The sequence below is a fragment of the Benincasa hispida genome, chromosome 6, assembly GCF_009727055.1.
Source record: "Benincasa hispida cultivar B227 chromosome 6, ASM972705v1, whole genome shotgun sequence".
Taxonomy (NCBI): Eukaryota; Viridiplantae; Streptophyta; class Magnoliopsida; order Cucurbitales; family Cucurbitaceae; genus Benincasa; species Benincasa hispida.
In genome coordinates this window covers 47,106,860-47,132,210 of record NC_052354.1, presented here as the reverse complement: position 1 = coordinate 47,132,210, position 25,351 = coordinate 47,106,860, and the positions used below count along the sequence as shown (strand labels likewise).

Genomic DNA, 25,351 nt, shown 5'->3' with positions numbered 1-25,351 from the left:
GAAAATCGTAGACCCCATCCACGAGTTTGATCTTCATTGACCAAGTCATACTAATAACTCTAAAAAAGAATTAGTATTCCTAAATTGATTCGGGTTTGTTATTGGATTTTATGTGTTTATTTGCATTATTTTGTAGGTATTGAGCAATCAAGAGGTAGAATTGGCGATTTGAAGCTGAACGGGGTTGATTTGGAGCAAATTGGAGTTAATTTGAGTATCTAGGCTTCAAAAGAGTTGAAAAAACCAAAATTTCCCTACCTCAGCATCACAACGCTCATGATTTGCCTAGCACTAACACTCGCATGACACTTGAAGGCAGAATGTTAAGGTGTTGGGTAATGTTGCAACGCTACAAATGTTAAGACGGAGATGCCCTAGCGCACGCAAGTGAGCGTCAGCCCAACGTTGCCCCTCTATGCCTGACGCTCAAAGCCAACCGCATTAGAGCGTTGTGACACTGCTACTTTTTTATAATACTTCCCTTCAATTTTAGGTTATTTTTATGCTGAATTTGGAGGCTGGATTGATGGAGGCTAAGGTTGATCTTTATTCTTCTTCTTTTTCCTTCAGATTTTAGTATCTTTAAGTTAGTTTTTCTTTTTATTTTGGATTGTAATCAATGGATCAAATGTTTATCTCTAGTTTGTCTATGAATCAAGAGGTAACTTCTATCTAATTTCCTTGAGCAAGAACCCTACATTTAATTCCTTGGGATTTCTGTGATTAAATATAATGTTCTTCAATTCTATGTTTTCTTTGAATTTTAATGTAATTAGATTTGTATTTGTGTGTTGGACTGATGACCCTATCATAATTTCATGTCTCTGCTAGTTAATTTCGAGCTCGTTTGTTTCTTTGTGTTCGTCTATGCTTGAATTTACCCTAATAGTAAAAGATTAGATGTGAATGCTTAGATTTATAGGTTGGTCTTAAATCTTGGTAATGCATGTTTAATCTAGATTTGAAGAATATATTGGTTAATTGAATATGGCTTTTCCTGATATTTAATTGATATGATTGAATCCTTATTCTTAATGCAAATAATTTTTAATTCTATATGATCACTAAGAACCCAGTAGAACTAAGAGCATATAGTTTAATTAGGGTATGGTCTTTCCAATCTTAATTAATAATTAGGATACTTGATTGATTTTGATTTTGATTTAATTAATTGTCGGCCTTTGTTGAGATTAGTTAAGTTGAATCGATTTAGTAGTCGTGCATGCATAAAATGGAATATTTGTTTATTATTGATTTTCATGATAGAAATTGCATAGGATACTCTTTCTTGCTCTAGAAATTGATAGGCTCCTATCCTAGATTACTTTTATTTCAATTTCATGCATTTATCTCATTCACACCAAAACCCCCATTTAACGCTCTAGTTAGAAAATAGCTTAACAAACAAATTGCGCTTCTTGTAGATCGACCCGTACTTACCACTATTGCTACATATTTGTAGTGATAGGAGTACTTCAGTTTTATAGATTTTCTTTTGATTAGTAGTCCTTTTCGAGAATTAAACGACACCAAAAAGGCTTCGAACACATACGTTAACAATAACCTATGTCAATTAAAGCAACACTTCATTTTATTAAATAAATAACTTTTGTACAAATAATTCACAAACTATGAAACCCGTGTAGGACATCAACCCCAACAAAAACCCTCAAACTTTCAATAGTAAAAGGTGAGCACTCAAGCTTATACAAGTTTTAAATTTGACCATCAAACTTAATGAAAAAAATTGTAACAATTGTATAAGTTCAAAAATTTATTTTTATCATCTGGAGATCTAATTTCTACAATTGTTGTAAATTTGAGGGTTCAATTTTTATCATTTGTTGTCCAATTTCTATAGCTATTTTAAGTTTGATGATCTAATTTTAACGCATGTACAACTTGAAGCCCCAACTTTTACGATTGAAAGTTTGAGGGTGTAATTTCAACTACCACCATACTTGTTTTTACTTTTTAATATATATATATATTGTTGGTCCTTAAACGGACGTATTTTCAAATTTGTAAGGTAACGGTTTTCATGATAGAAACACTGATTTTTTTTTTTTCCAGTTGGGTGTGAGTGAGAAAGAGAATGTAGAAAATGAAGAAGGTAGGATTATCTTCTTGCTAGATTCAATGAAATACCTCCAAAAGCATGAGTGACAATCAGAAGAAACCAATACTCTGGATCTTATTGGAACAAATTCTTGCATTACATTTTGGAGCTCAGAAGAATAAAACAGTAAGAATTTTCACACTGTCACCACCATATATCTGATCCAAATTCCAATCCATTCAATATACTAGCTTTTACGAATGGTAAGTATATTATTGCAACATGTAAAAAGAATACGATAATTTTGTAAACAAGTAGTAAAGTTGAGAGATATTTGTGTAATGTGAAAAAGTACATTTAACTACTTAGACCAATTAATTACCTCTCCATGGATAAATCACCAAATAATCAGATTTTCTTTTGCATAAAGCCCAAGGAGATATACTATTGTCTTCATCAAAAGCAAGCTCAAAGAACCATTCTGATCAGAAGTGAAAGAGAGAAAAAAGAAATAAAAGATGGAATTCAAGAGGACAAGACAACAAACTACCAAACTAGAAACAGGAAACTGATATAGGAATTTGTTTTAGATATCTATCAACTTATCAGAGTCTTTGAATATGATACCTCTGCAGATGAAGAACAACAACATAAGAACATGAGCTAAAAGTTAAAAAATTACAAGCTCTGTCATTCTGCCGAACCACAATGGAATCTCACAGAATTACCATACAGAACTGTATAAACTAGTGTTATAAACCGCTGCTAACTGATGGATTCACACTCACGATAAGAAATGATCGCAAGCCATCCATCCAAGACAAAAATAAGCATTGTTTTTCCGCAATGTACATCATGGTCGAATTCTTGAACATTCCCCACAGCGTTGTCCAAGTAAAAGAAACAATATTGTACACCTAATCGTCGTGGTACTCTGCTTGCGACAGGCAGCTCGTAAATATGAAGAGAATGTATTAGGATTCTATGAAGAAGGCAAGAGAATTGATTGAGGAAATGATGCAGAACCATTGTTAGGTGCAGGTTTAATGTTGAGAATTGAAGTAACCAAGTTATATATCTGAACATTTTCAAAAGATGGGACTTTTCTCCCCCTTGCAAACTGTGGACCATGGCCAATGAAGATGGTTCTCATGGAGAAGATTGCATTATCATATCCATGAGCTCCTCCACACTCCTCCCTCTTACTATTTTTCATCTCCACCTTGAATCCTTCATCAAGCAACCCAATCACAGGTGGAATTCGATCGCTTGCGCTGTAATGAAGCCGAGATGGAAGCTCTTCCTTGACATATATTTTCAAACGCTTCCCATTCTTAACATTCCCAGATTGCAAAGCCTCATTCATTTTCGAAACAACCTTAGAAGGTGAAAGATCAGGAGGTGGACGAATTGCCAGTAGAGGAGTTCTTGATTGAACCCAACTCTCTGGAATCACAATCCATGGAGCTAAATCTTCGAGAAAAATCAACTTCTTATCACAAGTCCCAACCATTCCATGATCACCCACTAAGATTATATTAACATCCTCATAAACCCCTCTTTTTTCCAAGCCAGAAATGAGTTTCCCAAGCATTAAATCAATTCTAGCTACAGCATCAGTGATTTGTGGATCATCAGGCCCAACCTTGTGACCCTGATGATCCGGGTCCTCAAAATACAGAGTCATAAACACAGGAATCTCCTCACTAGGCAAGTCGAAATAGTGCAAAATCATATCTACTCTTTCCTCAAATGGAACCGATTCATTATAATGATGACATAAATCAACAGGGCAAGACCATGAACCTTTGTTTACCTCAGCGCCGACCCAAAAGACCGTTGCCGCTCTGAGCCCTTGATTGGTCACCGTCTCCCACAGCGGCTCGCCAAGCCACCACTTAGGGTCGTGATTAGCCATGGTGAAGGCATCTCCAGTCACCGGATCGAGAAAATAGTTGTTGATTATGCCGTGATGAGCTGGATAAAGGCCAGTGACGATGGAGTAATGATTGGGAAATGTTAAAGTCGGAAAAACAGGAATCAAACCCCTCTCGGCTTCGGTCCCATTCGCGATCAGACGGTCAATGTTAGGGGTTGCGGTTTTGAATTGATACCCAAATCGAAACCCATCGGAGGAGATCAATAGAACCACGGGACGTTTCAGCTTTGAGAGAGCACGGGCAGTGGAATTGATGCCGGAAGTGGCGGAGAAGAAGAGGAAGGCGAAGGCGAAAGCGGCGGAGAGCGCGATACAAGTAATGAGAGTGAGAGAAATGAAGAGAATGCTGGTTTTATGAGTTGGGTTTGAAGAATATGCATCGGTGTCGAAAGAGAGCAGAGCGGTGGAGGGATTAGATGAGTCTTCTTCCTGATCTGCCGTCGGAGTTGGCTTTGCCGGTTCAGGACCCATGACGGAAAAAGACGGATCCTAGCCAGTCGTCTTCTTCCAGCTCTGGCAGAGGAGGAAGCAGAATTTGGGAAGATGGTTCAGATTTGAAGAGGAAAAGAATTCCAGAAGTGAAATTGAAGGATCGTATGGATTAGATGGTTAGGTGTGGGAAATCGAACGGTGGATTGAAGAGTTTGGGTGAAACGTTATTGTCGCGTCGCCAGCAGATTATGAGAGCCTGCGGGAGTTCTTCGGAGTTAATGTGTTGAGTTGAACGGTGGAATGAAGACTTTGGGTGAAACGTTATGGGCTAAATTGAGTGGAAATTTCTCCAAAATAACTCAAAACACACAAATTTCCATCAAAGTGACTTTATTATTATTTTTTCTTTACCGTTTCGAGAGGTGAAATACTCATTTTGTCCTCAAAATTAGATGAATCACTTCCTTCACTTCACTTCTCTCTTTCATTTCATCTCAACCATTTGTTTTCTCTCAAGAATTTAACCCAACATTTTTGCCACCAAAGCTGATATAAAAGAGAGAGTCACCTCACGACTTGAAGTTAAGATACAAATAAATATTGACAATAAAAAAGAACGAAATCAAGCAAACAGACTTAAGGGAAAAGGTCCCAAAGATGGAGAGATCCCCACAAGAGAAGTCCCAAGCCACTTAAATGACAAATAAGAACCTTAGATAGAATAATCAGATTAATCACCTGAAAGACCTTAATATAGCACCATGGATACGTCCATTATGCTTGCGTCAAATATGATAAATAACAAAACACCAAGCGACTCTTTATACCTTATGCCTTTGTCGATTACATGCAATAAAGTGACAAATCTAATTTAGCTCTGTATCCCAATGAGAAATTTTATGTGAACATCTTCCCCACAAAGAATATGTCCCCAAACAACCTTGCTAAGAGAACCTTTATAAAATAAATGACATCTAGACTCAACTCCATTTGTACATAGGATGCTCAGAATAACAAGACGCCATCTACGAATACGATTTTGTATATGTAATCGATTACAAACAACAAGCCAGGAAATAAATGAATGTATAAGAATATTACCTCCAAATCAAATAAGGCTAGACCAAGGCTCATCGTGATGTATAGGACATAAGGAATACCAGGCATGACAAGAAGATCAAGTTACGCTATCTTCCTGACTAACCTCAGCTAATATTAAATGATCATGCAAGGAGAGCTCAACTAACTCTGTAGAACGAGAAGGTCACAGGATAAGCCATGAAAGCTTCACAACTATGAAGCACTACAAACACACATTGACCCAATAGACTTAAAAGCTTTTCATAATGAAATGTTGTGTTGTAGCTAACCAGTATAAGATAGAGCCTTAGAAGACTAGCTCTTCACACGGGAAGTTACTCTTTTTAGCAAATGTAAACAATTTGCATACAAAGGCCTCCTCAAAATAAAAGCAGATCTAGATAATTAATAGGGAGGAAGCCTACGGAAAACCCATAAACGCGGATAAACCCCATCTTCACCAAGAGACGTGTCAACATAAAACAACGAGCTCTTACCATCATTAGCTACAAAACTAGACAACGCCTAAAACCTTCTCAAAACATTCTACACGAAGGCCAAAGAACCACAATTTTCAGTGCTATAAATTATCAAATCATCAATAAAACAAATGTGAGTGAGCCTAATCTATTCACGCCGATAATGAAATCGAAAAGAATGAGGATAATTCAACAAACGAGACAATACTTTCATTAAAATTGACGTTTGTGAAGTATAGATGGCGAGATGTGCTAATTGAAATGAAACTATGAAAAATTCCAATGGATAGCATTTTGGATTAATATTAATAACTAAACGTACAACAACATTTTTAAATAATTGTAAATATAAAAAAATTTAATCGATGAACTCTATTATTGATAGACTTCTATTAGCGATAGATTTTATCATTGAAAAACTTTTATCATCAATATAGTTTATCATTGATATACTCTAAGAACTACATCTATGTTTTTTTTTTTTTTTTTTAATGTATTTGTAAATTATTTTGCATTAATATTTCGGAAATGAATGGTATATTTGCAATCAAACTAATTTATGTGACTAAGTTTATAGTGGGCTGGGCTGGAAGTCAAACTCGGCCCCCGGAACTAAACGGCACCGCTTGGTTTCGCCGTAGAACTAAATTAACAGAGGCAAAGTGCTGTACTGTAGAAGAAGCACTCAAAGATTTGCAGCATAGAGGAAACCGGCAATGGCGTACCTGAGCATGGGAGAGGCACATAGAAGAATTACTGAGTACTTGAATCGATTTTCAGACTCTGTTGCGTCGCAAGATGGAGCTTCTCTCAAATCCCTTCTCGCCCTCTCCTCCAATTCCGCCAATCTTCTCGCTCTCGCTGATTCTCTCAATGTTTTCCAGGTACTCTCTCCCTCCCCCTCAACCTTCCAAGACCTGTAATCCTTGTTCTAGTTGTTAATCACAAGCGAACTTTAATTTTAGGGATTGGGTTTTGACAGGATGCCAATAGGTTGATCAGACAGTCGGATAGATATTCTCAGTTTGGAGAAATATTGGTGAATTTCTTTCGTGCGCTGCAGTGTTACCGCCTTGGACATTTGGTTGATGCTTATCAAGCTTTTGAAAAATCCGCGAAGTATTTTCTTTCCCTCCAATCTATTTGGATACACCTGGGTTTTATTTGTGCCTGATTAATGCTTTAATTTTAGTATGAAATCAAGTAATCGTGCTTGTAATGGTGGAACTTTCCAGCGCTTTCACTCAGGAATTTCGGTCTTGGGATTCAGCTTGGGCGTTGGAAGCATTGTATGTAGTTGCTTATGAGATTAGGATCATTGCAGAGAGGGTATGATCTTAGGCTCTGTTTGGAAATTTAATGTCTTGTTAAGTGGTTAATTAGGCTTATGTGTTTGCAGGCTGACAGAGAGCTGGCTTCAAATGGAAAATCGCCGGAAAAGTTAAAGGGAGCTGGCTCATTTCTTATGAAAGTGTTTGGGGTTCTTGCTGTATGTTTTGTTCAAACAATCTTTTTCTTGCAGACGTGTTTATCTACTCTTTCTATGTTATTTTCCGCAATGATCAAATTCTAACTTCTAGAATTTCTCTGTAAACGAGAACGTTTCTTTTCCATACATTAGTTTGAATGCATAGCCCCCATTGTACCTTGAGACGATGAATTGGGAAGTTTCATCAGCTTTCCAACATTAGATCCCATCTTCAACGAGAACGTCTCGATTTTATCCTAATGTAAAAGCTTGAACTCTTAGATCTATTTAAGAAGAATGATCAGAGTTAAATTCTTGTAACAATTACCAATTTTTTTTTCCTATTTGGACGACATGTGAGAGACTGTATTGAGAATGGTTAAATTCATACAAACATAAAACCTTGAAGTTTAAATTGAATTAGCATTTGTGTTTAAGTTAAGTTACTTGGTGACAGGATTAACTGACCACAAATATATTTCATTCCGTTTGCTGGATTTCCTAACTATCACAGACTGAAGTTATAACAACATCTTTCAGCAAGTTAACTGGAGAATTATATGCTCTTTGCTCGTTTTTAAATCAGTAAACAATTTATTGTTGACAACGATGAGGCTTATAGCTAGTTAACATCAGATTACATAGATTTCATTAGACTTATCGACTGATACTCATTGCTTTGGATTTGCATATTCATCTTGCTTACATAAAATTTTGTTTTTTGTGTTTTAGGGAAAAGGCCCTAAACGTGTTGGAGCATTGTATGTAACATGTCAGTTGTTCAAGATATACTTTAAGGTAACAAATGTGTTTTTTCATTTGAATTTCAAAAGTAGAAACTGTAATATTCAGATTCAATTTGACATTTCTTTTGCACCTTGGTTAGAAAAGATGGCTGTTAAAAACTTACTCAACATTCCTTCTCTAAAAAAAAATTTACTTAACATTTCCTGTTTCATATTCACACCATCCACATATCTCTGTGACAATAATATCTGCCAGAATGGTGATGTGATGGAATTTGGAAAAACATAGTTGGAGAATGACTCCGTTTAGTTGGAACACAAAACTTATAGCAAATTTTTACAAATAAATCTATGTTTGATGCGTAGCTTACTCTATGTGCTTCTAGTTTGTTTGTTTTTGTTTTTATTTTTGTGTTTTTTTAAAGTAATTAATTAATTATAAATAATTTAAAAAATTAAGTCTATACATCTCTGGTTACATAGTGATGAAGTAACTAATGTGATTGCAGCTTGGTACTGTGCACCTGTGCCGTAGTGTGATAAGGAGCATTGAAACAGCTCGAATATTTGACTTTGAGGAGTTCCCTAAAAGAGACAGGGTCAGAATTGGTTTTGGTTGCTGATGTTTTCCTGCTGGATTGTCATCATCCTTTTTTATATTTCACCAGGATGATATGACCATCATGGTTTATATTGAAAAGTTCTGACAAAAGTAACTGTGTTATTTAGGTGACCTACATGTATTATACAGGCCGTCTGGAAGTTTTCAACGAGAATTTCCCTGCTGTAAGTAATTCTATGGTCAAAGCATTTAGGGCTTAGGAATTTAAATTCCTCAGTTAATACTGGTGCATCCACATGATTTTTTCACTCAGATTGGTACCAATCTTTCAAGCTTGTCATGTCTCCTTATCATGTGACTTGTGAATAATACGTGAAGCCTTTAATTTTCCCTTCCTTTTCAACCTCATTTTACTTTATCACTTCTGTGACATGGCAGGCTGATCAAAAGTTATCATACGCCTTGATGCATTGCAACCCTGAAAGAGAAGCTAATATAAGGTTTGACTCAGGTGTGCTTGCTGCATATAATTTGCTTTTGCGCAGACAATTGTGGATGGATGATTGATTGATGTTTTTCTCTTTTGTATATTACTGAATGTTTGAAATAGATAAATCTTTTCCTTGAGATTTTAACAAACATGATACTCTATTATTATTACAAGTTTATGCTATAACCTATGATTTATGAGAGGGTGCATTTAAGAATTTCTAAAATTAACAGTTCATGGATCGTTTTGTAAGATGACAAAAATTATTAGTGGTTTTAAAATTAATATTTTTGTAAGGGGGCTTATCACTTATGCAAGATGACCTTCTCTCCCCTTTCCTTTTCACTCTTGTGGCAAATTATCAGTATGTTATTCTCCTTGTCCCAGGATTTAATTAGTGGTTTTAATTTGGGAGTCCTACTGCCAGCCGCCAGGTCATTATCTTTGGTTTGCTAATAACACCTTTCTCTTCAGTCTTTTCCTCCATGAAAGGCAAACGACTGTTGATCTTTTCATTCAAGAATTTCAATCTTTTGAGAAGCACCCACCCTAAAGTTAAAAGTTCAGAACAACCAAGGGTTGAGATTTTGGGCCTTAACTATGAAACTTCTTACATGGTTCTCGTAGCCTCTGGTAGCGTAACTCTTAGTTTGGGTTTGCTCTAAATGGTAAGCACCGCTGATACACCCTTTGGGCTCAATTCGATGGTTGATACTTTTAACAATCTTCCATCAAAATGGGGATACACCAAAATGACGAAGAAACCTCTTCTCACAAAACGGGGATGGAGTTTGTCTATAGAGAAGAAGGCCTTTTGGAGGGAAAACGTGGCAGTTAAATATGGAATATGATACTTCTCTCTCTTTGATTCTCTTCCTTCCTCTAAAAGCCCTCCCCACTTGCTACTGCCTACCTGGGGCTTCACCTCTTAGCCAATCGGACCATTCTATTTCCATCTGTTAATGTTTCTTGGAACTACACAACAGCCAATTGGGACCTGGACTTTGAAAGATTTTTTGGGGGAGATCGAGATATGGGGGTGGACTTCCGTTTCCCACTTGCCTTCTACCTAACCTTTCTATTCGGACCAAATGATTACTTCTCAGTTTGACCTCTTGTCAAATGTCAATAATGTTTACAGCAAAGGTTCCCTTGTTAGCGCTTTGCTTCATGATCCAAAGAAAGTCAAGTTTTTTTTTTTTTTTGGAACTCTGGTTTGAACTTAAACATCCCGCCATGGTTCTGATCCGTGGATTGGTCTCTGCCATGCAAAGATTGGAATCAAAAAGCCACATCTTCATCAACTATTACTTTGCCGCAAATTTCTGGAAGTACCTCTTTTCCACTTTGGTTGGAACTTGGTCAGAAACCACTGCTTTCATGACTATAATAGGAACATAGTCAGAAACCACTGCTTTCATGACTATAATAGGAACATACTTTGGCTCCATATATTCAAGAATTTGGTGTAAACCTGCTTTCCTTTCAACTACAATACGATTATTTCTATTTTTGTTTACATCCATTGGATGGATCTTTTGTACTCTTCTTTGACTTCTACCTCTTTTTCACTATTATAACTATTATAATTTCATCCTTCAATGGGATTCTTTTCTTAGTCAATTTATACATACTTACAAAGTACCGTATTCTTGCTTGTTAGAACTCTATACTATAGCCTACGAGAAGATGCAGGTTTAAATTTTAATATTCTGTGCCCATTGAAATATTCTTATCTATATGGCCCGTTATATCGTCATTTTAGATTTTAATATGCCCAGTTCTTTTGATGCATTTGGTTATCTATTATGTAGTCATTTCTTGAATAGTCCTATTTAGCTTGTGAAATTGAAGGGAGTCTTACATAAGTGGCACTAATTGTGGAACAGAATGATATTAAAGTATCTAATACCTGTGAAGCTTTCTATGGGGATCTTACCTACTAAGTCGCTTCTCGAGAAGTATAACCTTTCTGAGGTATTGCAAGTTTCTACAAATGTTTACTCGGTCTATAAATTATTTAAGCTACTTGTAAAGTTTTTCTAGAACATAATGATGTGTAAGCAATCGTTTTGTAATTTTTTGCATGCTTGGTTTTTGCACGGTCTAAAAGAGAAATAATAATGTCCTTACTTCACAGTATGAAAATGTTGTGCAAGCTCTTAAAAGAGGTGATCCTAGGCTTCTGCGACATGCTCTTCAAGAGCATGAAGATCGGTAAAGCTGTTGTTTCATATTTTCTTCTGTGTATTTAGGACAAGGACGTAAACTCAAACTTGTTTCCTTTGTTATATCAGGTTCTTAAGATCAGGGGTGTATCTTGTCTTAGAGAAGTTGGAACTTCAAGTTTACCAAAGATTGGTGAAGAAAATGTAAGCTCACCCGTTCTTGTACTTTGTTGGCTTATAAGCTCCACCTGACTATATGTTCATTATTCTGAATTCTCTACTCTCTCCAGCTACTTTATACAAAGGCAAAAGGATCCAAACAAAGCTCACCAGATCAAATTAGAAGTAATTGTAAGAGCTTTACAGTGGTTGGAAGTAGACATGGACATCGACGAGGTATTCGTTGCAAAATCACTCATGTTGTTGATGGAGTCACCAACCTATTCGTGTCATCTCATAGTTCCCTTAAATTTGCAGGTAGAGTGCATCATGGCCATACTCATAAATAAGAGTCTTGTGAAGGGGTACTTCGCTCACAAGAGTAAAGTTGCAGTGGTAAGCAAACAAGATCCTTTTCCTCGACTGAATGGAAAGCCCGTTGGCTCATGAAACAATTTAAGAAAAAGGTTGTTTTATGACCAGGCAGTTGTAAGTGTATCATTTCTCATTTATATTTCACTTACTTAATCCAAGAGAAAGTAGTAGAACATATTTTGGACAACAGACTTGTATCAAGATCACAGCATTTTGTATTTCAAAAAATGGTGTGAGAATTGCATAACCGAATTCCTGCCCAAATCATCTATTCTCTACTCCAAAAAACCTCACTTATTCGTTCTTGTAAGCCTAACATATTCTTGTAGTGTATTTCAAAAAATGACTCCTCAAATCCGTGTTTGTTTGTTTGTTTTTCTTTTTTCTGACCCTCCAAAACCGTCAGCCATTTTTCTTTCAAAAGCGGGCTTCCATTTTTTTTTTTTTTTGACAAATTTTCTCCCTTCTTTTTTGGTCGGACTCGTCATCGTCTTCCATTTTTCATTTACTGAAGCTTCTTACATTTTTTTAGCAACTTCAACTGATAACCAAATTTGGTTTTGTGATATTATTTATGTCATTCACAATTATACAGACTTAGTCGATAAATTTTATTTTATTTAGAAATCAAGCATAGTTCTTAGAAACAAAGTTACTATCAAATGCAACCTAAAAAAAATGTGATTTCATCCTCATTCTCAATTAATAATAGCATTTCTTTTCCATTCTTAAAAGTGTCTAAACTAGTTGAGATCCATCCGAAGTTCAATTTTTATCATTTATCATAGTTGAATTTTTAGTCAAATTTTAAAAATAAAAATTACATTTTAAAAACTCTTTTTTTAGTTTTTAAATTGACTTAATTTTTTAAATTAGATATCAAACGGAGGATTTGACGGAAAAGTAGTTAATTTTTAAAAACAAAAAAACCAAATGTGATTTTCAAAGACCTTAAGAATTCCAATTTCCACCATTAAAGTTGATCGAGTAATTAGACTCCAAGGTTTTCATAATTTGCCATTATTTTATTCTTTGGTCTTAGTCCTTCATTCTAAACTCATCCACCATTTAGATTATTTGTCCACAAACTTTACACACCCTCGAGATATATTATGCCAAGTAACTTATTATATAGATCATTTCATTGTGTAAGTTCAATGCCAATGTCTTCCGTTTCTGATGTGCAACTGTTAATTCAATTCAAACACCAAAAAATCAAATCAATCATGTAATTATTACGAAGCTCTCTCGTGAATTTATAAACCTGAGTTTGGTGATACAAAAAGAAGTTGCTGAGTTTCTTAACATTGCTATGAATTTAAGGATCTTCGCTTTAGTGTTCTTGATTGGAAATGAACTCTGTAGAATGGTTTGAGGGGCTGGTGAATTCATTATTCTAAACAACCACTTAACATCCAATCGAGCCAACGATCATCATTCATCAATCTACTCCTCCCAAATGGACTCGGTTTATCTTCTTCAATTCCTCAGTTCCAGAGAATTACCAATTGTCAATTTCAACCTATTTTCTTTCATACTCAAAGAACAAACCCTAGCGGTTCAGCCGGAGAAAAGCAGAATATTCGCTTAAAATTGAACGAGAGGAAATCATGCAACTAAAAACAATAAGCAGGAAACAAACCCTAGAAAAAGAAAACGAAACAATCGCCGACTTCAATCCTCAGATAGAAATCAATAGATGAAACAAAAAATTAAGAGGATGGAAGGCTCAGATTCGCCTTTTCTCAGAAACGGAGGGAGACGAGACGATCCGTGGCTGCGAACATCGGCAAACAAAAAGTCTGAGTGAAAGATGAATCCACAAAGACTGGTGTCCGAGTCGCCATGCCCGACGAAGGGTCGCAGCTCAACTCCATATCTGGTACATAGACTTTCAGATCGATCATCATTGCCAACACATTAGGACTATGAAGAGGAAGAAGAAGAAGAAGAAGAAGAAGATGATGATGATGATGATAATGATCAAAAAGAGAGAGAGAGAGAGAGAGAGAGAGATGGAAATGGTAGCGCGCTGAAATCATGGGCTCTACAAGCATTCGAAGCGAAGGGAACCTCCATCTCCGAGAGCAAAGCCTCATTCTTAAACTAGTGAGGGCAGAGCGGCGCAGCCGCCACGGCGGAGCAACCGCGCTGCAATTTCACCACAACGCACAGGAAGGAGTATTTATATGGCCCCCCGCTGAACTTTTGGTGTTCCCATTTTGCCCCCCGCACGCCAACGTATTACTTACTACTATTAGGGTTTCTTCCCCTCCCCTTTCTTTTTGGGAAATTTATAACAAATGATCCAATTTTTTGGTCTAAAATATCAAATGATCTATTTTTAAAAATAATGTCAATTGACTCTCTGCTTACATCATCACGATATGAAATTACAAAAAAGTCTCTCTAGTCTATACGATACTCGTGCGTTCAAATTCAACGGTCGTCCCACTCCACTCAAAATTATCGTGAAGTGTCGTTCAACCTCGCTCTGCAAAACCATTGTCCATCTATTGCCGTAATCGAAGTTCTCTACTGGGTTAGTGAATTTAATTTTTGTCTTCCATGTTGTGTTGCGTCTATTTAATTTTTTTCTTCTTACGTCATCATGATATGAGATTACATGAATTGCCCCTAATAACCGTCTCGCTCTCGCTGTCTGTTCATCTTCCATCGTGATGTGATTGTTTGTCACTGTACGATTGATTTGAAAATTTTCACAAAATCTATCTACAACTTAAAATCGTTAACACATAGAAAAATATGTAATGGTGAATTCTTTAAAATCTAAACTTCATTTGAACTATTGAACGAGGCTTTCCAGAGCGAAGTTTTTTGGAACCAAACAGAGTTTTTAGAACAGGTTTTTCAGAACAGAACAGACTTTTCTTGAACTTGGTTTCATTGGTATTTGTAGAAACATGATCTCAAAAAATGTATGTAAATAGACGTTGTAAATAGCATAACGAAAGGGGTGTGAGAAAGAGCGACAAAGAGAAAGGTGGAGAGAGAGAGCGACAGCGAGAAAGGTGGAGAGAGCGACAACGAGAAAGGTGGAGAGAGCGATATTGAACGACAGCGAGAGAGTGAGATTGAGTGAGAGCAAGAGGTGCGGAGCGAAAGGAGCGAAAGAGTGAGATTGAGCGAGAGNTATTATTGATAGACTTCTATTAGCGATAGATTTTATCATTGAAAAACTTTTATCATCAATATAGTTTATCATTGATATACTCTAAGAACTACATCATGTTTTTTTTTTTTTTTTTTTTAATGTATTTGTAAATTATTTTGCATTAATATTTCGGAAATGAATGGTATATTTGCAATCAAACTAATTTATGTGACTAAGTTTATAGTGGGCTGGGCTGGAAGTCAAACTCGGCCCCCGGAACTAAACGGCACCGCTTGGTTTCGCCGTAGAACTAAATTAACAGAGGCAAAGTGCTGTACTGTAGAAGAAGCACTCAAAGATTTGCAGCATAGAGGAAACCGGCAATGGCGTACCTGAGCATGGGAGAGGCACATAGAAGAATTACTGAGTACTTGAATCGATTTTCAGACTCTGTTGCGTCGCAAGATGGAGCTTCTCTCAAATCCCTTCTCGCCCTCTCCTCCAATTCCGCCAATCTTCTCGCTCTCGCTGATTCTCTCAATGTTTTCCAGGTACTCTCTCCCTCCCCCTCAACCTTCCAAGACCTGTAATCCTTGTTCTAGTTGTTAATCACAAGCGAACTTTAATTTTAGGGATTGGGTTTTGACAGGATGCCAATAGGTTGATCAGACAGTCGGATAGATATTCTCAGTTTGGAGAAATATTGGTGAATTTCTTTCGTGCGCTGCAGTGTTACCGCCTTGGACATTTGGTTGATGCTTATCAAGCTTTTGAAAAATCCGCGAAGTATTTTCTTTCCCTCCAATCTATTTGGATACACCTGGGTTTTATTTGTGCCTGATTAATGCTTTAATTTTAGTATGAAATCAAGTAATCGTGCTTGTAATGGTGGAACTTTCCAGCGCTTTCACTCAGGAATTTCGGTCTTGGGATTCAGCTTGGGCGTTGGAAGCATTGTATGTAGTTGCTTATGAGATTAGGATCATTGCAGAGAGGGTATGATCTTAGGCTCTGTTTGGAAATTTAATGTCTTGTTAAGTGGTTAATTAGGCTTATGTGTTTGCAGGCTGACAGAGAGCTGGCTTCAAATGGAAAATCGCCGGAAAAGTTAAAGGGAGCTGGCTCATTTCTTATGAAAGTGTTTGGGGTTCTTGCTGTATGTTTTGTTCAAACAATCTTTTTCTTGCAGACGTGTTTATCTACTCTTTCTATGTTATTTTCCGCAATGATCAAATTCTAACTTCTAGAATTTCTCTGTAAACGAGAACGTTTCTTTTCCATACATTAGTTTGAATGCATAGCCCCCATTGTACCTTGAGACGATGAATTGGGAAGTTTCATCAGCTTTCCAACATTAGATCCCATCTTCAACGAGAACGTCTCGATTTTATCCTAATGTAAAAGCTTGAACTCTTAGATCTATTTAAGAAGAATGATCAGAGTTAAATTCTTGTAACAATTACCAATTTTTTTTTCCTATTTGGACGACATGTGAGAGACTGTATTGAGAATGGTTAAATTCATACAAACATAAAACCTTGAAGTTTAAATTGAATTAGCATTTGTGTTTAAGTTAAGTTACTTGGTGACAGGATTAACTGACCACAAATATATTTCATTCCGTTTGCTGGATTTCCTAACTATCACAGACTGAAGTTATAACAACATCTTTCAGCAAGTTAACTGGAGAATTATATGCTCTTTGCTCGTTTTTAAATCAGTAAACAATTTATTGTTGACAACGATGAGGCTTATAGCTAGTTAACATCAGATTACATAGATTTCATTAGACTTATCGACTGATACTCATTGCTTTGGATTTGCATATTCATCTTGCTTACATAAAATTTTGTTTTTTGTGTTTTAGGGAAAAGGCCCTAAACGTGTTGGAGCATTGTATGTAACATGTCAGTTGTTCAAGATATACTTTAAGGTAACAAATGTGTTTTTTCATTTGAATTTCAAAAGTAGAAACTGTAATATTCAGATTCAATTTGACATTTCTTTTGCACCTTGGTTAGAAAAGATGGCTGTTAAAAACTTACTCAACATTCCTTCTCTAAAAAAAAATTTACTTAACATTTCCTGTTTCATATTCACACCATCCACATATCTCTGTGACAATAATATCTGCCAGAATGGTGATGTGATGGAATTTGGAAAAACATAGTTGGAGAATGACTCCGTTTAGTTGGAACACAAAACTTATAGCAAATTTTTACAAATAAATCTATGTTTGATGCGTAGCTTACTCTATGTGCTTCTAGTTTGTTTGTTTTTGTTTTTATTTTTGTGTTTTTTTAAAGTAATTAATTAATTATAAATAATTTAAAAAATTAAGTCTATACATCTCTGGTTACATAGTGATGAAGTAACTAATGTGATTGCAGCTTGGTACTGTGCACCTGTGCCGTAGTGTGATAAGGAGCATTGAAACAGCTCGAATATTTGACTTTGAGGAGTTCCCTAAAAGAGACAGGGTCAGAATTGGTTTTGGTTGCTGATGTTTTCCTGCTGGATTGTCATCATCCTTTTTTATATTTCACCAGGATGATATGACCATCATGGTTTATATTGAAAAGTTCTGACAAAAGTAACTGTGTTATTTAGGTGACCTACATGTATTATACAGGCCGTCTGGAAGTTTTCAACGAGAATTTCCCTGCTGTAAGTAATTCTATGGTCAAAGCATTTAGGGCTTAGGAATTTAAATTCCTCAGTTAATACTGGTGCATCCACATGATTTTTTCACTCAGATTGGTACCAATCTTTCAAGCTTGTCATGTCTCCTTATCATGTGACTTGTGAATAATACGTGAAGCCTTTAATTTTCCCTTCCTTTTCAACCTCATTTTACTTTATCACTTCTGTGACATGGCAGGCTGATCAAAAGTTATCATACGCCTTGATGCATTGCAACCCTGAAAGAGAAGCTAATATAAGGTTTGACTCAGGTGTGCTTGCTGCATATAATTTGCTTTTGCGCAGACAATTGTGGATGGATGATTGATTGATGTTTTTCTCTTTTGTATATTACTGAATGTTTGAAATAGATAAATCTTTTCCTTGAGATTTTAACAAACATGATACTCTATTATTATTACAAGTTTATGCTATAACCTATGATTTATGAGAGGGTGCATTTAAGAATTTCTAAAATTAACAGTTCATGGATCGTTTTGTAAGATGACAAAAATTATTAGTGGTTTTAAAATTAATATTTTTGTAAGGGGGCTTATCACTTATGCAAGATGACCTTCTCTCCCCTTTCCTTTTCACTCTTGTGGCAAATTATCAGTATGTTATTCTCCTTGTCCCAGGATTTAATTAGTGGTTTTAATTTGGGAGTCCTACTGCCAGCCGCCAGGTCATTATCTTTGGTTTGCTAATAACACCTTTCTCTTCAGTCTTTTCCTCCATGAAAGGCAAACGACTGTTGATCTTTTCATTCAAGAATTTCAATCTTTTGAGAAGCACCCACCCTAAAGTTAAAAGTTCAGAACAACCAAGGGTTGAGATTTTGGGCCTTAACTATGAAACTTCTTACATGGTTCTCGTAGCCTCTGGTAGCGTAACTCTTAGTTTGGGTTTGCTCTAAATGGTAAGCACCGCTGATACACCCTTTGGGCTCAATTCGATGGTTGATACTTTTAACAATCTTCCATCAAAATGGGGATACACCAAAATGACGAAGAAACCTCTTCTCACAAAACGGGGATGGAGTTTGTCTATAGAGAAGAAGGCCTTTTGGAGGGAAAACGTGGCAGTTAAATATGGAATATGATACTTCTCTCTCTTTGATTCTCTTCCTTCCTCTAAAAGCCCTCCCCACTTGCTACTGCCTACCTGGGGCTTCACCTCTTAGCCAATCGGACCATTCTATTTCCATCTGTTAATGTTTCTTGGAACTACACAACAGCCAATTGGGACCTGGACTTTGAAAGATTTTTTGGGGGAGATCGAGATATGGGGGTGGACTTCCGTTTCCCACTTGCCTTCTACCTAACCTTTCTATTCGGACCAAATGATTACTTCTCAGTTTGACCTCTTGTCAAATGTCAATAATGTTTACAGCAAAGGTTCCCTTGTTAGCGCTTTGCTTCATGATCCAAAGAAAGTCAAGTTTTTTTTTTTTTTTGGAACTCTGGTTTGAACTTAAACATCCCGCCATGGTTCTGATCCGTGGATTGGTCTCTGCCATGCAAAGATTGGAATCAAAAAGCCACATCTTCATCAACTATTACTTTGCCGCAAATTTCTGGAAGTACCTCTTTTCCACTTTGGTTGGAACTTGGTCAGAAACCACTGCTTTCATGACTATAATAGGAACATAGTCAGAAACCACTGCTTTCATGACTATAATAGGAACATACTTTGGCTCCATATATTCAAGAATTTGGTGTAAACCTGCTTTCCTTTCAACTACAATACGATTATTTCTATTTTTGTTTACATCCATTGGATGGATCTTTTGTACTCTTCTTTGACTTCTACCTCTTTTTCACTATTATAACTATTATAATTTCATCCTTCAATGGGATTCTTTTCTTAGTCAATTTATACATACTTACAAAGTACCGTATTCTTGCTTGTTAGAACTCTATACTATAGCCTACGAGAAGATGCAGGTTTAAATTTTAATATTCTGTGCCCATTGAAATATTCTTATCTATATGGCCCGTTATATCGTCATTTTAGATTTTAATATGCCCAGTTCTTTTGATGCATTTGGTTATCTATTATGTAGTCATTTCTTGAATAGTCCTATTTAGCTTGTGAAATTGAAGGGAGTCTTACATAAGTGGCACTAATTGTGGAACAGAATGATATTAAAGTATCTAATACCTGTGAAGCTTTCTATGGGGATCTTACCTACTAAGTCGCTTCTCGAGAAGTATAACCTTTCTGAGGTATTGCAAGTTTCTACAAATGTTTACTCGGTCTATAAATTATTTAAGCTACTTGTAAAGTTTTTCTAGAACATAATGATGTGTAAGCAATCGTTTTGTAATTTTTTGCATGCTTGGTTTTTGCACGGTCTAAAAGAGAAATAATAATGTCCTTACTTCACAGTATGAAAATGTTGTGCAAGCTCTTAAAAGAGGTGATCCTAGGCTTCTGCGACATGCTCTTCAAGAGCATGAAGATCGGTAAAGCTGTTGTTTCATATTTTCTTCTGTGTATTTAGGACAAGGACGTAAACTCAAACTTGTTTCCTTTGTTATATCAGGTTCTTAAGATCAGGGGTGTATCTTGTCTTAGAGAAGTTGGAACTTCAAGTTTACCAAAGATTGGTGAAGAAAATGTAAGCTCACCCGTTCTTGTACTTTGTTGGCTTATAAGCTCCACCTGACTATATGTTCATTATTCTGAATTCTCTACTCTCTCCAGCTACTTTATACAAAGGCAAAAGGATCCAAACAAAGCTCACCAGATCAAATTAGAAGTAATTGTAAGAGCTTTACAGTGGTTGGAAGTAGACATGGACATCGACGAGGTATTCGTTGCAAAATCACTCATGTTGTTGATGGAGTCACCAACCTATTCGTGTCATCTCATAGTTCCCTTAAATTTGCAGGTAGAGTGCATCATGGCCATACTCATAAATAAGAGTCTTGTGAAGGGGTACTTCGCTCACAAGAGTAAAGTTGCAGTGGTAAGCAAACAAGATCCTTTTCCTCGACTGAATGGAAAGCCCGTTGGCTCATGAAACAATTTAAGAAAAAGGTTGTTTTATGACCAGGCAGTTGTAAGTGTATCATTTCTCATTTATATTTCACTTACTTAATCCAAGAGAAAGTAGTAGAACATATTTTGGACAACAGACTTGTATCAAGATCACAGCATTTTGTATTTCAAAAAATGGTGTGAGAATTGCATAACCGAATTCCTGCCCAAATCATCTATTCTCTACTCCAAAAAACCTCACTTATTCGTTCTTGTAAGCCTAACATATTCTTGTAGTGTATTTCAAAAAATGACTCCTCAAATCCGTGTTTGTTTGTTTGTTTTTCTTTTTTCTGACCCTCCAAAACCGTCAGCCATTTTTCTTTCAAAAGCGGGCTTCCATTTTTTTTTTTTTTTGACAAATTTTCTCCCTTCTTTTTTGGTCGGACTCGTCATCGTCTTCCATTTTTCATTTACTGAAGCTTCTTACATTTTTTTAGCAACTTCAACTGATAACCAAATTTGGTTTTGTGATATTATTTATGTCATTCACAATTATACAGACTTAGTCGATAAATTTTATTTTATTTAGAAATCAAGCATAGTTCTTAGAAACAAAGTTACTATCAAATGCAACCTAAAAAAAATGTGATTTCATCCTCATTCTCAATTAATAATAGCATTTCTTTTCCATTCTTAAAAGTGTCTAAACTAGTTGAGATCCATCCGAAGTTCAATTTTTATCATTTATCATAGTTGAATTTTTAGTCAAATTTTAAAAATAAAAATTACATTTTAAAAACTCTTTTTTTAGTTTTTAAATTGACTTAATTTTTTAAATTAGATATCAAACGGAGGATTTGACGGAAAAGTAGTTAATTTTTAAAAACAAAAAAACCAAATGTGATTTTCAAAGACCTTAAGAATTCCAATTTCCACCATTAAAGTTGATCGAGTAATTAGACTCCAAGGTTTTCATAATTTGCCATTATTTTATTCTTTGGTCTTAGTCCTTCATTCTAAACTCATCCACCATTTAGATTATTTGTCCACAAACTTTACACACCCTCGAGATATATTATGCCAAGTAACTTATTATATAGATCATTTCATTGTGTAAGTTCAATGCCAATGTCTTCCGTTTCTGATGTGCAACTGTTAATTCAATTCAAACACCAAAAAATCAAATCAATCATGTAATTATTACGAAGCTCTCTCGTGAATTTATAAACCTGAGTTTGGTGATACAAAAAGAAGTTGCTGAGTTTCTTAACATTGCTATGAATTTAAGGATCTTCGCTTTAGTGTTCTTGATTGGAAATGAACTCTGTAGAATGGTTTGAGGGGCTGGTGAATTCATTATTCTAAACAACCACTTAACATCCAATCGAGCCAACGATCATCATTCATCAATCTACTCCTCCCAAATGGACTCGGTTTATCTTCTTCAATTCCTCAGTTCCAGAGAATTACCAATTGTCAATTTCAACCTATTTTCTTTCATACTCAAAGAACAAACCCTAGCGGTTCAGCCGGAGAAAAGCAGAATATTCGCTTAAAATTGAACGAGAGGAAATCATGCAACTAAAAACAATAAGCAGGAAACAAACCCTAGAAAAAGAAAACGAAACAATCGCCGACTTCAATCCTCAGATAGAAATCAATAGATGAAACAAAAAATTAAGAGGATGGAAGGCTCAGATTCGCCTTTTCTCAGAAACGGAGGGAGACGAGACGATCCGTGGCTGCGAACATCGGCAAACAAAAAGTCTGAGTGAAAGATGAATCCACAAAGACTGGTGTCCGAGTCGCCATGCCCGACGAAGGGTCGCAGCTCAACTCCATATCTGGTACATAGACTTTCAGATCGATCATCATTGCCAACACATTAGGACTATGAAGAGGAAGAAGAAGAAGAAGAAGAAGAAGATGATGATGATGATGATAATGATCAAAAAGAGAGAGAGAGAGAGAGAGAGAGAGATGGAAATGGTAGCGCGCTGAAATCATGGGCTCTACAAGCATTCGAAGCGAAGGGAACCTCCATCTCCGAGAGCAAAGCCTCATTCTTAAACTAGTGAGGGCAGAGCGGCGCAGCCGCCACGGCGGAGCAACCGCGCTGCAATTTCACCACAACGCACAGGAAGGAGTATTTATATGGCCCCCCGCTGAACTTTTGGTGTTCCCATTTTGCCCCCCGCACGCCAACGTATTACTTACTACTATTAGGGTTTCTTCCCCTCCCCTTTCTTTTTGGGAAATTTATAACAAATGATCCAATTTTTTGGTCTAAAATATCAAATGATCTATTTTTAAAAATAATGTCAATTGACTCTCTGCTTACATCATCACGATATGAAATTACAAAAAAGTCTCTCTAGTCTATACGATACTCGTGCGTTCAAATTCAACGGTCGTCCCACTCCACTCAAAATTATCGTGAAGTGTCGTTCAACCTCGCTCTGCAAAACCATTGTCCATCTATTGCCGTAATCGAAGTTCTCTACTGGGTTAGTGAATTTAATTTTTGTCTTCCATGTTGTGTTGCGTCTATTTAATTTTTTTCTTCTTACGTCATCATGATATGAGATTACATGAATTGCCCCTAATAACCGTCTCGCTCTCGCTGTCTGTTCATCTTCCATCGTGATGTGATTGTTTGTCACTGTACGATTGATTTGAAAATTTTCACAAAATCTATCTACAACTTAAAATCGTTAACACATAGAAAAATATGTAATGGTGAATTCTTTAAAATCTAAACTTCATTTGAACTATTGAACGAGGCTTTCCAGAGCGAAGTTTTTTGGAACCAAACAGAGTTTTTAGAACAGGTTTTTCAGAACAGAACAGACTTTTCTTGAACTTGGTTTCATTGGTATTTGTAGAAACATGATCTCAAAAAATGTATGTAAATAGACGTTGTAAATAGCATAACGAAAGGGGTGTGAGAAAGAGCGACAAAGAGAAAGGTGGAGAGAGAGAGCGACAGCGAGAAAGGTGGAGAGAGCGACAACGAGAAAGGTGGAGAGAGCGATATTGAACGACAGCGAGAGAGTGAGATTGAGTGAGAGCAAGAGGTGCGGAGCGAAAGGAGCGAAAGAGTGAGATTGAGCGAGAGCGAGAGGCGCGAGAGAATGAAATTGAGCGAAAGCGAGAGGCGCGAGAATGAGATACAGCGAGAGCGAGAGTCACGAGAGTGAGAGCACATGGGAGCGACAACGAGAGAGATCCATGTGTATTATTATCTGCTTAATAAAAAGTGTTCTCTTACTTTGTAGGATGACAGAAAAGTGTGTACTAATTCGGTACGAAGGTCATTGGGATGAGAACCAAAATTTGTATGTTGGAGGCGAGTTAACAGGAATTGTTGTGCCTATTACCTTGAAGTATGAAGAACTTAAAGCTCACATTTACAGGATTGCAAATGTAAGTTTGCTCATAGTTTGATGTTGTTATGAGAGTTAAATATAAGCTTGACTTTGAAGCCCCTTCACAATACATACGAAATGACGGTGATGTTTACTTCCTTCTTTGCTGGGATGATCTTTCTAGGGTTCAGCTATATGTAACGCTAAAATCATACCATGACGAAAATGTGAATATGAGTCATGATGGTATAGGTGTAGACAGATAATACGAGACATCATATGAGCTTAATCGAGAAGAGGGTGATATTTCATTGTCTATGAACATATGAACTTAATCGAGAAAAGGGTGATATTTCATTATTTATGAACATTCAACCATCAACATTATCAATAGACAATGCCAACATTTGTGCAGTGGACTTGGAAAGGGAAACTCAATGTAATAGACCTGTACTTGGTAATGAGAGATCAACATGCTTGAATTTTATAGATTGTGGTCCTTCAGAAGAGCGTGATCCTTTCGTGGTTGATAATGAAAGATTAGTAGGATTGAATTCTATGGACTATGGTCCTTCAGAGGTGCGTAGACTTGCACTGGCTGTTATTGAGAGATCAACATGATTGAATTCCATGTCTTCATGTCGTAGAGGGGAATTGATTATGCCTGACACCTCTTCATCTGAGACATATGTTGAAGTTGGTCAAATTTTTTTGAGTAAGAGTGATTTAAAAATGAGTTTGTCTATTCTGTGCATAAACAATAATTTTGAATATAAGGTAAGGAAGTCAACTAAGTCTTTGTTTACTGTTAAATGTATAGAGGATAATTATAAGTGGAGCCTTCATGTAGTTAAAATTCCAGGGTGCGATATATTTAAGATCACGAAGTATATGCGGTCGCACACATGTTCTATTGGAATTTTAAATCATGACCATAGACAAGCAACGGTTGCAGTAGTTGGTGAACTAATCAAAGATAAGTTTACAGGCATAGGACGTGTTTATAAACATCATCACATCGTTGAGGATATAAGGAAAGAGTACGACATAAACATAAGTTACGATAAGGCGTGGCGTGCAAGGGAAACCGCTTATGCTCTCGCCAGAGGTACTCTAGAAGAGTCGTACGTTGTTTTACATGCATATAGTGAAGCATTAAAGATGGAGAATCTAGGTACAAGGTTTGAAATCGAACTTGAAAATGATGTCCATTTCAAGTACATGTTTATGGCATTAGGACC

General features: G+C 36.4%; 3 protein-coding genes across 3 annotated transcripts; 2 read left to right on the top strand and 1 right to left on the bottom strand.

Moving 5' to 3' along the window:
• Positions 1-2,564: 2,564 nt before the first annotated feature.
• On the bottom strand, positions 2,565-4,745 carry LOC120080174 (ectonucleotide pyrophosphatase/phosphodiesterase family member 1-like). Its single transcript, XM_039034748.1, has one exon. It carries the CDS (start codon positions 4,467-4,469, stop codon positions 3,042-3,044), a length of 1,428 nt encoding a protein of 475 aa, XP_038890676.1. The 5' UTR covers positions 4,470-4,745; the 3' UTR covers positions 2,565-3,041.
• A 1,811-nt stretch (positions 4,746-6,556) lies between these two features.
• LOC120079399 (enhanced ethylene response protein 5-like) lies at positions 6,557-12,245 on the top strand. Its single transcript, XM_039033564.1, has 13 exons — positions 6,557-6,873; positions 6,972-7,108; positions 7,225-7,318; positions 7,389-7,478; positions 8,190-8,255; positions 8,713-8,802; positions 8,933-8,989; positions 9,204-9,265; positions 11,145-11,232; positions 11,396-11,472; positions 11,553-11,627; positions 11,714-11,819; positions 11,901-12,245. The coding sequence occupies exons 1-13, from the start codon at positions 6,706-6,708 to the stop codon at positions 12,030-12,032; spliced, it is 1,242 nt and encodes a 413-aa protein (XP_038889492.1). The 5' UTR covers positions 6,557-6,705; the 3' UTR covers positions 12,033-12,245.
• Positions 12,246-15,306: 3,061 nt separating this feature from the next.
• Positions 15,307-20,995, top strand: LOC120079398 (enhanced ethylene response protein 5-like). Its single transcript, XM_039033563.1, has 13 exons — positions 15,307-15,623; positions 15,722-15,858; positions 15,975-16,068; positions 16,139-16,228; positions 16,940-17,005; positions 17,463-17,552; positions 17,683-17,739; positions 17,954-18,015; positions 19,895-19,982; positions 20,146-20,222; positions 20,303-20,377; positions 20,464-20,569; positions 20,651-20,995. The coding sequence occupies exons 1-13, from the start codon at positions 15,456-15,458 to the stop codon at positions 20,780-20,782; spliced, it is 1,242 nt and encodes a 413-aa protein (XP_038889491.1). The 5' UTR covers positions 15,307-15,455; the 3' UTR covers positions 20,783-20,995.
• Positions 20,996-25,351: the final 4,356 nt, after the last annotated feature.

What these genes read in the sequence shown, in the direction of transcription:
- LOC120079398 (XM_039033563.1), top strand. Translation starts at nt 15,456, where the DNA reads ATGGCGTACCTGAGCATGGGAGAGGCACATAGAAGAATTACTGAGTAC. An exon ending in AAGTGTTTGGGGTTCTTGCT is followed by an intron (nt 16,229 to 16,939) that starts GTATGTTTTGTT and finishes TTTGTGTTTTAG; the next exon opens with GGAAAAGGCCCTAAACGTGT. An exon ending in TAGACATGGACATCGACGAG is followed by an intron (nt 20,570 to 20,650) that starts GTATTCGTTGCA and finishes TTAAATTTGCAG; the next exon opens with GTAGAGTGCATCATGGCCAT.
- LOC120079399 (XM_039033564.1), top strand. Translation starts at nt 6,706, where the DNA reads ATGGCGTACCTGAGCATGGGAGAGGCACATAGAAGAATTACTGAGTAC. An exon ending in TCAACGAGAATTTCCCTGCT is followed by an intron (nt 8,990 to 9,203) that starts GTAAGTAATTCT and finishes GTGACATGGCAG; the next exon opens with GCTGATCAAAAGTTATCATA. An exon ending in GAAAGAGAAGCTAATATAAG is followed by an intron (nt 9,266 to 11,144) that starts GTTTGACTCAGG and finishes ATTGTGGAACAG; the next exon opens with AATGATATTAAAGTATCTAA.
- LOC120080174 (XM_039034748.1), bottom strand. Translation starts at nt 4,469, where the DNA reads ATGGGTCCTGAACCGGCAAAGCCAACTCCGACGGCAGATCAGGAAGAA.